At 38.3% G+C, this 12,989-nt stretch overlaps 1 protein-coding gene across 1 annotated transcript; it reads right to left on the bottom strand.

The window, feature by feature from the left end:
* Positions 1–3,159: 3,159 nt before the first annotated feature.
* LOC106085323 (probable protein phosphatase CG10417) lies at positions 3,160–12,402 on the bottom strand. Its single transcript, XM_013249545.2, has 6 exons — positions 12,117–12,402; positions 11,730–11,975; positions 6,780–7,326; positions 6,247–6,717; positions 5,676–6,097; positions 3,160–4,080 (listed from the first exon to the last, which is right to left on the bottom strand). The coding sequence occupies exons 2-6, from the start codon at positions 11,838–11,840 to the stop codon at positions 3,421–3,423; spliced, it is 2,211 nt and encodes a 736-aa protein (XP_013104999.2). The 5' UTR covers positions 11,841–11,975; positions 12,117–12,402; the 3' UTR covers positions 3,160–3,420.
* Positions 12,403–12,989: the final 587 nt, after the last annotated feature.

Consider the following 12,989-nt stretch of genomic DNA (forward strand, 5'->3'; position numbering starts at 1 on the left):
GGTACTTAAACGTACCTAATGGTACTTTATTTACGGATTGAGCTAAAGATCTCGAAATTGCGATACTGTTACACCTTGACAGTACTTATCGGCCGACTAGTTTTTTTTTTATTCGTACATTTAGGCACTAAGACTTTCAAAATGTACTTTCTTTACGGATAAGACTAAAGCTATTAAAATTGCGAAACAGTTACACCTTGATATTGGGTTTACCATCGGTGGCAGCGAAGCAACCGGGCATATGCTAGTATATTCATAATTTAGAGAATTTATATTGACCTAGCAATTTTGTTCAAATATTTGGAACTAATGAAAAACAAAACAGCAAAAAATCATTTTCTTAATATTTTATGACCATTTAGCGAAGAAAGCTGGATTTAATGATATTGCCATAAAATAGAACCTGCTGTCAAAAGAAGTAGGATTATTGCCATAAATTTGTTTTTTTATAGTAACCATAAAATGCAACAAGACATTGAAACGGATTCCAGAAATCTCACTCCTAAGATTTTTGAGAAATTTCTATTCTTGACTGTTTTTTGTCGTTAAGCAATTTGGACCGTACTTGGCTTCGTTGTTGGAAGTCATAACAGAATACTTTGTGCAAAATTTCAGCCAAATGGGATTAAAATTAAGGCTCAAGAAAAAAGAAAGAAAATCGAAGGGCTCAAGAAGTCAAATCGGGAGATCGGTTTATATGGGAGCTATATCAGGTTCTTGACCGATTTGGACCGTACTTGGCACAGTTGTTGGATGCAAAATTTCAGCCAAATCGGACAAAAATTGTGGCTTCCATGGGCTCAAGAAGTCAAATTGGGAGATCGGTTTATATGGGAGCTATATCAGGTTCTTAACCGATTTGAACCGTACTTAGTGAATTGTTGAAAGTCACAACAGAACACTGTGCAAAATTTCAGCCAAATCGGACAAAAAATGTGGCTTCCATGGGCTCAAGTAGTCAAATCGGCAGATCGGTTAATATGGGAGCTATATCCAAATCTGAACCGATATGACCCATTTACAAACCCCAACAACCTACAGCAATATAAAGTATCTGTGCAAAATTTCAAGCGGCTGGCTTCACGCGTTCGCCCGCTATCGTGATTTCAACAGATGGACGGAAGGACATTGCTAGTTCGAATCAGAATTTTGAGACGATCAAGAATGTATATACTTTATGGGGTCCTAGATCAATATTTCGAGGTGTTACAAACGGAATGACTAATTAGTATACCCCCATCCTAACTGGCCCGATGTGCTTTGCTTCACCCTAAATTGATTGCGGTCCCCTTTTGGCATGATATAAATTTGAAAATAATTAATATTTGTATCTATCTCTCAAATAACTTACATTAGAACCCCATATGTACAGTTGGAGCATAATTTTGTGGTGGGCCGACCCCCTGTGAATAAAACCCAAATTTTTATATAAATTTCCCATTAACATTCCATTAAGGAACAGGGGATACTTCTCTCTCTCTCTCTCTATTAATGAGTGCAGCCCGATTAAAGTTTAAGCTTAATGAAAAAGGGTCTCAATTTTTATGCCGAGTCCGATTTCCCGACTTTTACCTTTCCTTACTGGTTTTATTAATTAAATCAAATAAAAAATTAATTGAAAATTTAAGAAATTTCAATAATTTTGTCTATTTGTATCAATTAAAAATTTTTTTGAAAATTTCAAAAATGTTCAATTATTTTTTTAATTGAATATGCAATTTTTGCAATTGAAAATTTTCTCAATCACCTTTTTCAAAAAATGTGATTGATATTATCATTTCTGTGATTGAAGCAGTTTTAATTAAAAAATTAATTGGATCAATTAATTTCTTGATTGAAACCTATTTTTTTTCTATGTGGGAATAGACCCCAAATTTTTATATAAGTTTCGTATTCTACTCTCAAGAACTTTTCGTTTGAATCCCATACTGTCTCAATCGGCTAATATGCCTGGTTTGGGTGGTTTTTGAGGTGGGACTGTACCCCAAATGTTTATGTAAGTTTCGTATTCTACTTCCTTTTGCCTTTCATTCCATACCCAATCGGTAAACATATACTGGTGTGTTCTGCGATTCACTTTCATTTTTCCCCTCAAATCAATTTTTTATTATCACGCAAACAAAAAGTCCCCACGGTTGTTTGACCCCAAAGTTTTATACCAATTTTGCGTTTTTGGGTTACCATAATGGGCCATACAAAATTTCGCTTATATCAATGCATCGACTACCGTGATCTGGCTTTTTTGAAATTGGACTCACCCCCCTCGCGGATATCATAAAATTGGGGTACCTAATTCCATCAGGGGCCATCCTCTACCATCTGCGAAAATTTCATGGAAATCGGCCAGCCCACTTACCTTTGAGTAAAATAAGAACCCTTCTCAAATAATGTGAATAATTCTTTACGATTGTTTAGAATTTTTTTATAATTTTATTTTATTAGAACTGCTGGTTTACTATTATTATATACTTTTTATATGGATTGTATATAAAGGGTGTATGTGTGTGAAGGTATGAAATTGATATTGAAATTTTAATACTATTTAGCATCCACAATTTCCAAAACTCGTCTATTGCAGTTGTTCGTTGAAAACCAATAAAGATGTTTAGGTGTAGGTTTTCTTCACATCAACTAATTTGAATGTTTACTACAAATTCCTTTAAATCATGTGATTATTTCAAAAGAAAAACGTTTACTCAAATAAGGGTTTACAGTCCAAAAACAAATTTGTTTTTTATAAAATAAGGGAAAACAATCAGACAGGCCATCGCTTCTTTTTAAAATATGTATAACTTAAATGCCCGTAGATATGGTAAAACTAGAGGATGACAACTTAAAATAAAACAGCATTATTCTTGCTGGCAATTAAATCTCGCTAAATACTAAAAAGATGGTTTGCTGTTTGTTGTTAAAGTAATGTTGCTCTTTGAGCTATTAGTGTATGGAGAAAAACAGATTGGGGAATTCAATGTAGACTTGTGCCGCTGCTGCTTTTACAGGAAGCACTTTCTTAGAAATGACTCTTGCAATGCATACAACTTTACGATGGGTAAACAAGGAAACTCGACCAGGAGGCATTAACGCATTATGAATTACAACAAGTAACTGATATTTCATTTTTGGTCTTATGCTATTACTCACATTCGTGTGTCCAGAAGATGAATTTGAATGAGTCTTTTTTTAATTTTATTATCTTAAGAGGGAGTTGTAATTGTATCTTATAAACTTAAAATCTAACGGGTAAAGTGAGGGCGGGAGTAGGTAGAATATTACACACCAACTTATAAATAAAAACTTGTCAAAATCAAGAGCTATTTGTATGTAAGGTAGTGTTACGCATGAAGTGAAGTAGTAAAAATATGAGGATTGGTTAAGTTTACATATGTTTTAGTGGGGGGACAGGCGGTTAAAACAATAGGTTTACGTTGACGACTCAACGGCAGACGACGAATCGTCTTCCTTCATTTTAGCATCACCATCATCAACCTCACCGGTTGAGGAAGTTGTGCAGCCACTATCACCAGATGCCGTTTTACTTGTGGTGGAGGTGGTGGTTGTTGCTATGCTAGAGGATGTGTTGTTGGTGGTACTGCTTTCGCCCTCTCTTTTGTTATTGTCAGTCTTTAAGCGCTTCGTTTGATTTTCGGCTTCATTGGATTCATCGGAGGTGGGTGAAGCAGATCGTTTTTGCGCTTTCTGGGGCGAAGAAGAAGTGTCAACTTCGCTTTGTTTTGCGAGCAGTAGCACATCTTCTGTTGTATTAGGATCAATTTTTGTAGGTAATTCCTGAATTGATGGCTTAAAACGCACAATAACAGCCGTCATGTTATCGCAGCCGGTGCCATCTCCCAAAGTGTTTGGAGCTAAACAAGCATCAAAGAGTTCCTCGCAAATTTCGGACATTTTTTTATTTTCATCCTTAAGACGTAAGCGGACAAACTCGACAACCTCATCACTTGTCATAAAATTCCAAATGCCATCACATGCTAAAACCATGAATTCATCTTCCGGTGATATAACCAATTTTTTAATGTCTGGCAATGCTGAAATCATTTGTTCCTCAGCAGGCAAATCGGCAGTCTGGAAATAATTTGTTTATTATAATTATTAAAAAAAAAATTAAAATTTTTCATTAAAATTTTTTAACAAATTCCACAATTTGCCTGATTTAAGATCTAAGTATGAATGGCTTGTCACCAAAGACCAAATACGACCAAGACATACGGTCTGCTTGGTCTTCCTAATATCGTTAAAGTACCCCAGTTTAGATTCATGCAAGTTGCCATTTCGAATGCAGCATTTCAACCAATTTCACTTTTAATTCCTTTGTAAATACAAAATTAATTTGCAAATTATTACGAAATTATAATTATAACATACAAAAAAAATTCTTTAAAAAGCAAAATTAACGCCAATTTTTTTTAATGAAAAAGTTGCAAAATGCAACCATTCAGCAAGCAAAAAACAGCAGTTTCATGCACGTATGAACTTTATCTATGAAACTTACTAAATAAGAAGACCAAGCAGTTTGACCATCTTGACCACCGATCTCAGCTGACAAGAGCTGATCTGAGCTGACAAGTGCTGATCTGAGTCGACAAGAGCTGATCTCAGCTCACAAGAGCTGATCTCAGCTGAAAAGAGCTAATCTCAGCTGACAAGAGCTGATCTCAGCTGACAAGAGCTGATCTTAGCTGATTTTGATAAATAAAATAGTTTAGAACAATGTTTGCTTGGTGCCCTTTTCAAAGATAAAAGATTCGAAAACATCATTTCAGACAAGGCGAACATTTGTAAGGTTGATGTATTTTGAACGAACGCCAATATCAAAATTGGTTCCAAAATTTCGTTTCGACAATAAGAGTGTTCGCGTACTCAAAAATTTGTGCAAATTCGTCATTCGCTTACTTTATTTGCCAGCAGTAGAGGGCAGCGGGAGAGTGCGTAAGAGCGAGCACAATGTTGAGAAAATTGAGGTTGGGGTTTTTTTTCCGGCAGAAATTTGTAAGTTAAATAAAAAAAGAGTGAAGGCCATTATTACTTATTTTTACTGGAAAAGTATGCGAACAGACGTAATTTCGATCTTGAAAATGCACCACGCCCAGGAACAATACATGAAGGTCAAAGCCAATGACGCTGAACGCCTGGGTTCGAATCCTGGTGAGACCATCAGAAAAAATTTTCGGTAGTGGTTTTTCCCTCCTAATGCTGGCAACATTTGTAAGGTACTATGCCATGTAAAACTTCTCTCCAAAGAGGTGACGCACTGCGGCACGCCGTTCGGACTCGGCTATAAGCTCGGAGGCCCCTTATCATTGAGCTTAAACTTGAATCGGACTGCAGTCACTGATATGTGAGAAGTTTGCCCCTGTTCCTTAGTGGAATGTTCATGTGCAAAATTTGTAATTTGCAATGCTCGCGACATTTGTGAGGTACTATGCTGGCGACATTTGAGATACTGTACCATCTGGTATGGCAGCCATGTAATAACTTCTTCACAAAGAGGTGTCGCACTGCGGCACGCCTTTCGGACTCGGCGAGGTTATAAAAAGGAGGCCCCTTACCATTGAGCTTAAACTTGAATTGAACTGCATTCATATGTAAGAAGTTTGCCCATGTTCATGGGCAAATTTGAATTTGCAAATGTTTAATGAACGTTATTTTCATGTTCTTACCATTTTATAAGCATGATCTCCCAAAGCCCTTGAAAGATTTAAACCACCATTGACACGACCATCCAATGTAACGCGTCCGCCAGCTTTAACAATGCGTGCCGACTCCTCGTCATCTTCCGGCTTATGATCCAAACTCATTTCTATAGCTTTACCATTACGGCAAACAACGCAACGTGAGTCACCAGCGTTGGCTACATACAAGTCACGACCTTGCAGAAGACCAACTACTGCAGTGCAACCACTATCTTTACCCGGTTCCTCAATCATATTCGCACAAAACTGCTCATTAGCCAAATACGATTCTTCGTCCTCTTCATCTTCTTCTCCATCCTCATCTTCATCTTCTACTTCGTCGTCATCATCATAATCGGCATCTTCATCTTCTTCTGTGCTATCATCTTCGCCCAAATCTTCTTCTTCATCTAAAAAAAAAAAAACATTTCTTTGGTAGTTAGTTTTGGTTTAAAGTAAATAAAAAACAACAACCAATCAAATTGGGAATTGATAATTAATAATAACTTGGTAGTTCTACAATGATAGAAAAAACTATCTAACAAGTGAACTTATTTACCATCGAATTCATCTTCGTCGTTGGAATCATCCGCCACAAAGTTAATTTCTTTTTTATCTTTTTGGTCCTTGCTAGTGGAACTTATTGCTGAAACATTGGCTGCATCAATTTTAGCAGGTGATTTAGTTGAAGATGCTACATTTCCATTCTGCTTTTGTTCCTCTTTGTCGCTGGAAGTAGGTTCTGATCCCGATACTTCATTAGTTTTTAAATCTGTTTTTGTCTCAGAAGAGGAAACACTTCCGTTTTGTTCATTTTCTTTAACAACTGATGAATCTGGCGACTCGGTTGCTTTTCCATTCGATGTTTTCGAAGATGAAGGCTCAGCCTCAGCAGCATTATTTGCAGAGTTGCTTGTGTTATTAGTTTTGCTGGCGCTACTGCTGCTGCTGCTGACCGTAGAATCCTCCTCAGCTTCAACTTTATTCGCTGACAAAGATGACGATGATTTTGAAGAGCTTGGTCCATCATCTAAAAAGAGTTGGTACTTTGGTAAAAATGCTATTTTTTAAATATTGTGCACATGTGCTCACCTTGAAGAACAGCTAAGGCTGCCTTAGATGTTGATGAACCTTCTGGTTTCGAGTCCGGGTCCAATTCGGCTCTATTTGCCGCATCTGCAATGACAGCTGCAGCTCGTCTTCCTCTTAGATACGGTGACTGTGGCTTAGAACCACCATTTCCGCTTTCTTTTAGTTTTTTCAACGACGGCATGGACGGATGTCCTTTGTACTTTTCCATTACCTCGTCCAAGGGTAAACTACCTTCTTCATGTAATTCTGCTAAATTTTCATCATCATCCTCCATGACATCGCTGTCCTCACCATCCACAAAATTCTTTTCTCCAGCCAAGACTTTTAGGTTTTCAATAACAGCAGGATCCAAAAGTGTCTTGTCAAATCCTAAAAAGGCATCTTTTAGAGCCTGTTCAATATTACCGCTCTTATAGGCTTCTAATGCCTTTAGAAAATTAGGTAATTTATCAGCACAATATGTGGATACTTCAGCACCACCATGACCATCATACACAGCAAAGAATGCAGTGGCTTCATCGAAATCTAGAATCGCATTGTGAGCATCCTGGAATAGAAGCAATATGGAGAAATTAGTTTGATTTGGGTACAAAAAAAATTGGACACAAAACTAAATTTGCAAACTTTAGCTAACAATGTTGTCTTGACTTAGACGGGGCGATGAGGACCACGTCCACTAGGACACTGGAAACTATTCTAGATACTCGACCCAAAGTCATCCACAATAAGTATGATGCAGTTACTGTGGCTATGATTCTTACGGCGATGGGAGAAAGGATAGAGGATAGTAACAGGTCAGAACCTCGCGGTATAGTCGATGCGACGATCGGAACCCTGAAAGGAATGGAAGAGGTTTTCGATCGAATACCGAGACGACACTTGAGATCGAGTGCAAGGCACTACTGCCAGCTACACAGTCTTGGTTTGACGGAACTCTGGTATTTCTATGTGGAAGTTCATGACCAAAGCTAGAGGGCAGAGTGGATCTAAGGGTCTGACATCTGTTTGGGGCGATCACGAAATGAGTGAGATGGTGTGGTGTTAACGCGAGGACGGACATATGGATGTGGACATCTTAACGGACAGTAAACTGGCCTTTAGGGCAAAAACAAGCAAGACGGCAAGGTCCAGAATAGTGTAAGAGGGAGGTTTACGCCTTCTCTGAGAATGAGAGAGTAGACGATTTGGCAGTGATGGCCAAAGGACTGCCGTCAATAAACTTGGTTAAGCCGAAGCCATTCGGGGCGACGCCGTTTGAGTTAAGGGGGTATGCGACGAAAGCGCATGTAACACTGTGGAATAGCGAAATGGTCGGTAGGATGACAAAAATCTATGGGGATATTCGTGAGAAATCGAACCTATCACTGAAAGGAAGTAAGCAGGTCTGTATAGCTTTCGGTATCATAACGGGACACATAGAACTACGAGTTCACTGTCACTTAAGAAAAATTGGTTGTGGCAAGTGGTAGAATGTGTGAAGAAGTTACTTAGGTGGGGACCTAATACCAGACATGACAGACTTAGGGGCGTGGAATGGAAAACAATTAAGGATTTTGTAAGTAGCAGGGAATACCTAACATAGATTTTCTTTTATGAGGTTCCTTTTTAGTATTTAGATCGTACAACATCCGATTACTGGCTTAGGTGTATATCCAAAGTGGCATGTGCGTATTCATATCAGCTCCCTCTTTTCAACCTAACCTAATTTATATACCCCGGCACCACCATAACGAACGACACAAATTTTGAAATAAAGGGTGATTTTTTAGCTATTATCATTTTGGCAATACTAGTTCAAACAGCTCACACACGTTTTGTGATTTGTTTCACTGTCAAACATCTTCAGTTTGGTCTATAATTTAACCATGAATCGTCTTACAACGCTTGCAAATTATTGAATTTTATTATCAAAATGCTTGGTCTGTTAAGAAAGTTCATCGCGCGCTTCTTCCATTTTCAGACGAAGCTCATTTTTCGCTCCAGGGGTACATAAATAAGCAGAATGGTCGATTTTGATGCGAAGATCAGCCAGGACCGATCGCCGCCGGAACAGGTTGGCCATTGGTTAATTAAAGGCGCCAATAACCCACCTTGTCATATCGAACATCGTAGGCACTAAGTATGTGTGCAAGAGCCGGTGCCGCCCGGCCTCTCACTGAGACTTTCTGCTCTATACCGCTGATTTTAGGCTACTGCCGTTGCTGCTACTCCCTAAGGTTGGCACCCGTTTGAGTATGGCGAGAAAAGTACGATCAGAACCTGCGCGGAAGATGGACAATGAAAAGCTGAAAAAAAAAACAACAAATGGCAGCGATATACTCCACACGACTGACCCAACTGATTGATGAAAGCACTCCTTGTACCAGCTTATGAAAGCACTCCTTGTGATATAATGGCGTAGGGACAAATCCATTATCCACTCCATGGAAAATGCCATTAAATCCGTACTTGGGTACCAGAAGCCTCCCCCAAGAAACCAATGGTACTGAAATGCCTCTGGTGTTGAAATGCCTCTGAAGCCAAGAATGCGGCATACAGAAAAAAACCTGCAATCAGTAGCAACACACCAGTTAAAGGGGAGAAGAAGAAAAAGGAGAAATGTCTATTACGCAGAAAAAAAAAAAGGAAATGGAAAGACGTGAGTGTGAGCAAATTGAGATGTACAGGAGTCAGAATGAAGTCCGCAAATTCTACCAAAGAATCAAACATCAAACTGATGGCTTTGGTGCAGGGACATCCTCCTGCCGATACAAAGAAGGAAATCTGGTAACAGATACAGATATTGTGCTGAGGATTTGGAAAGAACATTTTACCCAGGTGCTAGTGGAGAAGAGGATACCGCCAAACCAAATGATGATGATATAGAATGTTTACCTCCTATGCAAAATGAGGTCCAAGTAGCAGTGACCTGACTGAAGAATAACAAGGCAGCAGTAGGCAATGAGTTGCCCGCTGAACTATTTAAGACCGGAAGTGAAACGCTGATAAGGCGAATGCAGTAACTTGTACACAAGAAAGAAGACAAGAGGGAATGTGTCAACTACAGAGGAATAAGTCTCCTCCCCATCGCATACAAGATATTTTTGAGTGTATTGCGTGAAAGATTAAAACCTAAAGTCAATGCCAAATCCTGGAAGAGACCCAAGGACAGCTCAACTCTTACCATCTCTTTGTTGACTACAAAGCCGCTTTAGACAGCCCTATATATTGTATTCATAGGTATTTCAAGCCATGTCTCAGTTTGGTATGCAAGCAAAATTAAAACGGCTGCAGTATGACACTTGCTGACACACGTTCCACAGTAAGAATAGAAAAGAATCTCTCCGAAACATTCAGGAGACAGCTTACCGCATCATCTCTTTAATATCCTCCTGGAGAAGATTATACAAGAAGCATAACATATGCTACACAAGAGAAAATTTGCTACTCGTCTATGCCGACGACATCGATATTATGGGTCGGTCACCGGAAGTAGTAACTGCAGTCTTTGAAAGAACCGAAATAGAATCAGTGAAAGTGGGTCTGGCAGTAAATGGAGATAACACAAAATGGATAGTATCAACACCCAAATCGCCTTGTACATCCGAGAAAACAAAGAAAATGAAGACGGTTCGGAAACACAAATTTGAGATAGTCAACAACTAAATCTACCCCGACACTGCCGTAACCGAAATGAATGAAAACAGTTCTGAAATATAGCGAAGAATAATACTGGCATATTGGTGTTACATGGGATTAAGTAAGCAGTTTAGATGCATGGGTGCGAGGCATGGGTACGTATGAAAGCAGACGAGGTAGTGCTTGGAGTGTTTGAGATAAAAATTCTTCGTAAAATTTATGAACCATGGTTTGTATTGAAGGAGTATCGGCATCGTATGAATCACGAACTGTATGAGTTGCATGACGACGTTATCATAGTTAAATTTATCAGAATGAATGAAAACTCTCCAGCGAAGAAGTATGTTGAAGCCGACAACTGTGGTACACGCAAACCGGGACAACCAAAAGCTTGATCGAAAGATCAAGTGGTGAAAGACTTCTTGAAACTTGGAGGGAGAGTTTTAAGAAGAAGCGCAGAAGATCGAGGCAAATATTTAAGTAACCCTATTTGTAATTCATCATTATAGTGGCGATAACAATGAGCACCATGAAAGCTGGAACTTTTAGCTCTGATCTTTACCATGCAAAGACCGTATACGACCAAGACGTACGATCTGCTTGGTCTTCCAAATATCGTAAAAGTGGGCCAATTCATATTCATACAAGTTTGCATGCAGAATGCAGAATTTTAATCTATTCCTTTTTAGTTCCTTCGTAAATACAAAATTGATTTGCAAAATGTTACGAAATTAGGTTCAATTATGTTGAAAAAGTTTTTAAAATGTACAAATAAAAATTTTCTTTATATTTTGGCACCGTTTATAGCAAGCTTAAACGACTATATTTAATTTAATGGAAAATTTGCAGAATTTAAAGATCGTACCGCAAACAAAAAACCAGGAGTTTCACACATGTGTAGGTTCACACATTGTGGTGTTTATAAGAAAAAAAAAGACCATCAGCTTGACCATCTTGTACTATTCCTAAAACCTTAGTTATAAAAAAGCTCAGCTGAGATCTACCGGCTTCGTCCACAAGTTACTGATAATGAATTGATACACATGAAATAGCTGCAACTACAGTCGCCGACAATCTGTGGATAGCCTCATCTCACCGGCCCTTGCTTAAATATCGAATATTTATAATGCTCTTTATGAAAATGCGAGTTATTGGCGCCTTTAATTAACCAATTAATTGCCTTCACGTTCCCGTGGCGAATGGTCGTGTAGATCGAAACGAGCTTTCTTACCTATAGGAGATCCACGAGGATCGCTAACTCCACATCCAAACATGCGATTACTACTACAACATATATAGTCGGAATAACAATAGCTAGTTTAATTTACTTACCTCTTGACTGTTACGCCAACCTTGCATAGAACTCGCTCCCACAATCAAGAAATTATTGAACTCATCTGTGGACAATTTATCCGTTTTGGGTTGTGATAAGTAAGCTCCCATTTTAAGTTTTTAGTCTATGGTGTTCGTGTGGTCAATTGCTCTCTATCGTAGCAACAGCAGCCGGTTAAAAATCAATGAATGAATGTCTGTGTGTGGGAAATCGTTGTAATTGTTTTATTAAGTGTGGATAGCCGCCTGAAAATTAATTAATTTCAAAGCAAATTATTTGTAGGCTAGGTTTCCATTCACGCGCTATCTTCTCTTTATCCTGTGGGTTATGTTTCACTCCTGCTCTTCTTTTGTAGGTTTATTTGCTTACTATTGCTGATTACTGACTTGCAAGTGTGTACACGCACGCCTTCTTTAGCAATCAGCATTCAAAGAAAAGGAAAGTAGGAAAAGAAATTCTTCTTTTTGATGTCTAGCCTCTTTTTCTTCCTTTTGGGTTCATAAAAGTTTTATTGGATCGTTCGTTTTTAATTAGCCAATATTATAATAACTTCTTAACTTGCTTCCTTAAAGAAATCACAATTTTCCCACGTTTGGTTTGATGGTAATAGACGGCAAAACATACAGCAAAATTAATTTACGTTACGGTGTGTGTGCAAATAAAATTCGCGAGAAAATGAGCCGCCTCAAATACAAGCGTGCCCAAGCCGCCGTTTTTGAACAACAGTGCAGTGTCGCTCAATACAATAATTAGCATAAGAGTTCAAACCCAATCAAGGCGTCTGGAGACAGATTTAACTTTATTAACTCCACAAATTGTCTATTAGACAAAAATCTAGCCCCAATGAAACGACCTTTAGTGGCAAATGCCGTAAATTGAAATTTCAAAGTGGTCTTAGAAATAAACTTTATTTTACAACTTATCTTCTTCAAATGTCTTTTATGTTTGTATTTTCGTCATAATAACACTGTTTTGTTGCTTATGTGTAGAATATCAGATCAAAGAGAACATCTTTTTAAGATTTTAGAAAAAAATCACAGCTGTGTTATCATGGCGAAACAATTAAAGGTGGGCTCATTTGCACAACCACAAATCATATGGTGCAATCCGCCATCTTGCCAACAAGCTGGTCGACGGTTTGCCAACACGCACAAAGACATTTGTGTGTGTGTATACATGTTCGTACATAAGCAGATCATATGCGAGAAAGAAGATGACAACAAAGAGAATGCAAACAAAATTATGACATCTTAATACCG

This window comes from Stomoxys calcitrans, chromosome 5, assembly GCF_963082655.1.
Source record: "Stomoxys calcitrans chromosome 5, idStoCalc2.1, whole genome shotgun sequence".
Classification (NCBI taxonomy): Eukaryota; Metazoa; Arthropoda; class Insecta; order Diptera; family Muscidae; genus Stomoxys; species Stomoxys calcitrans.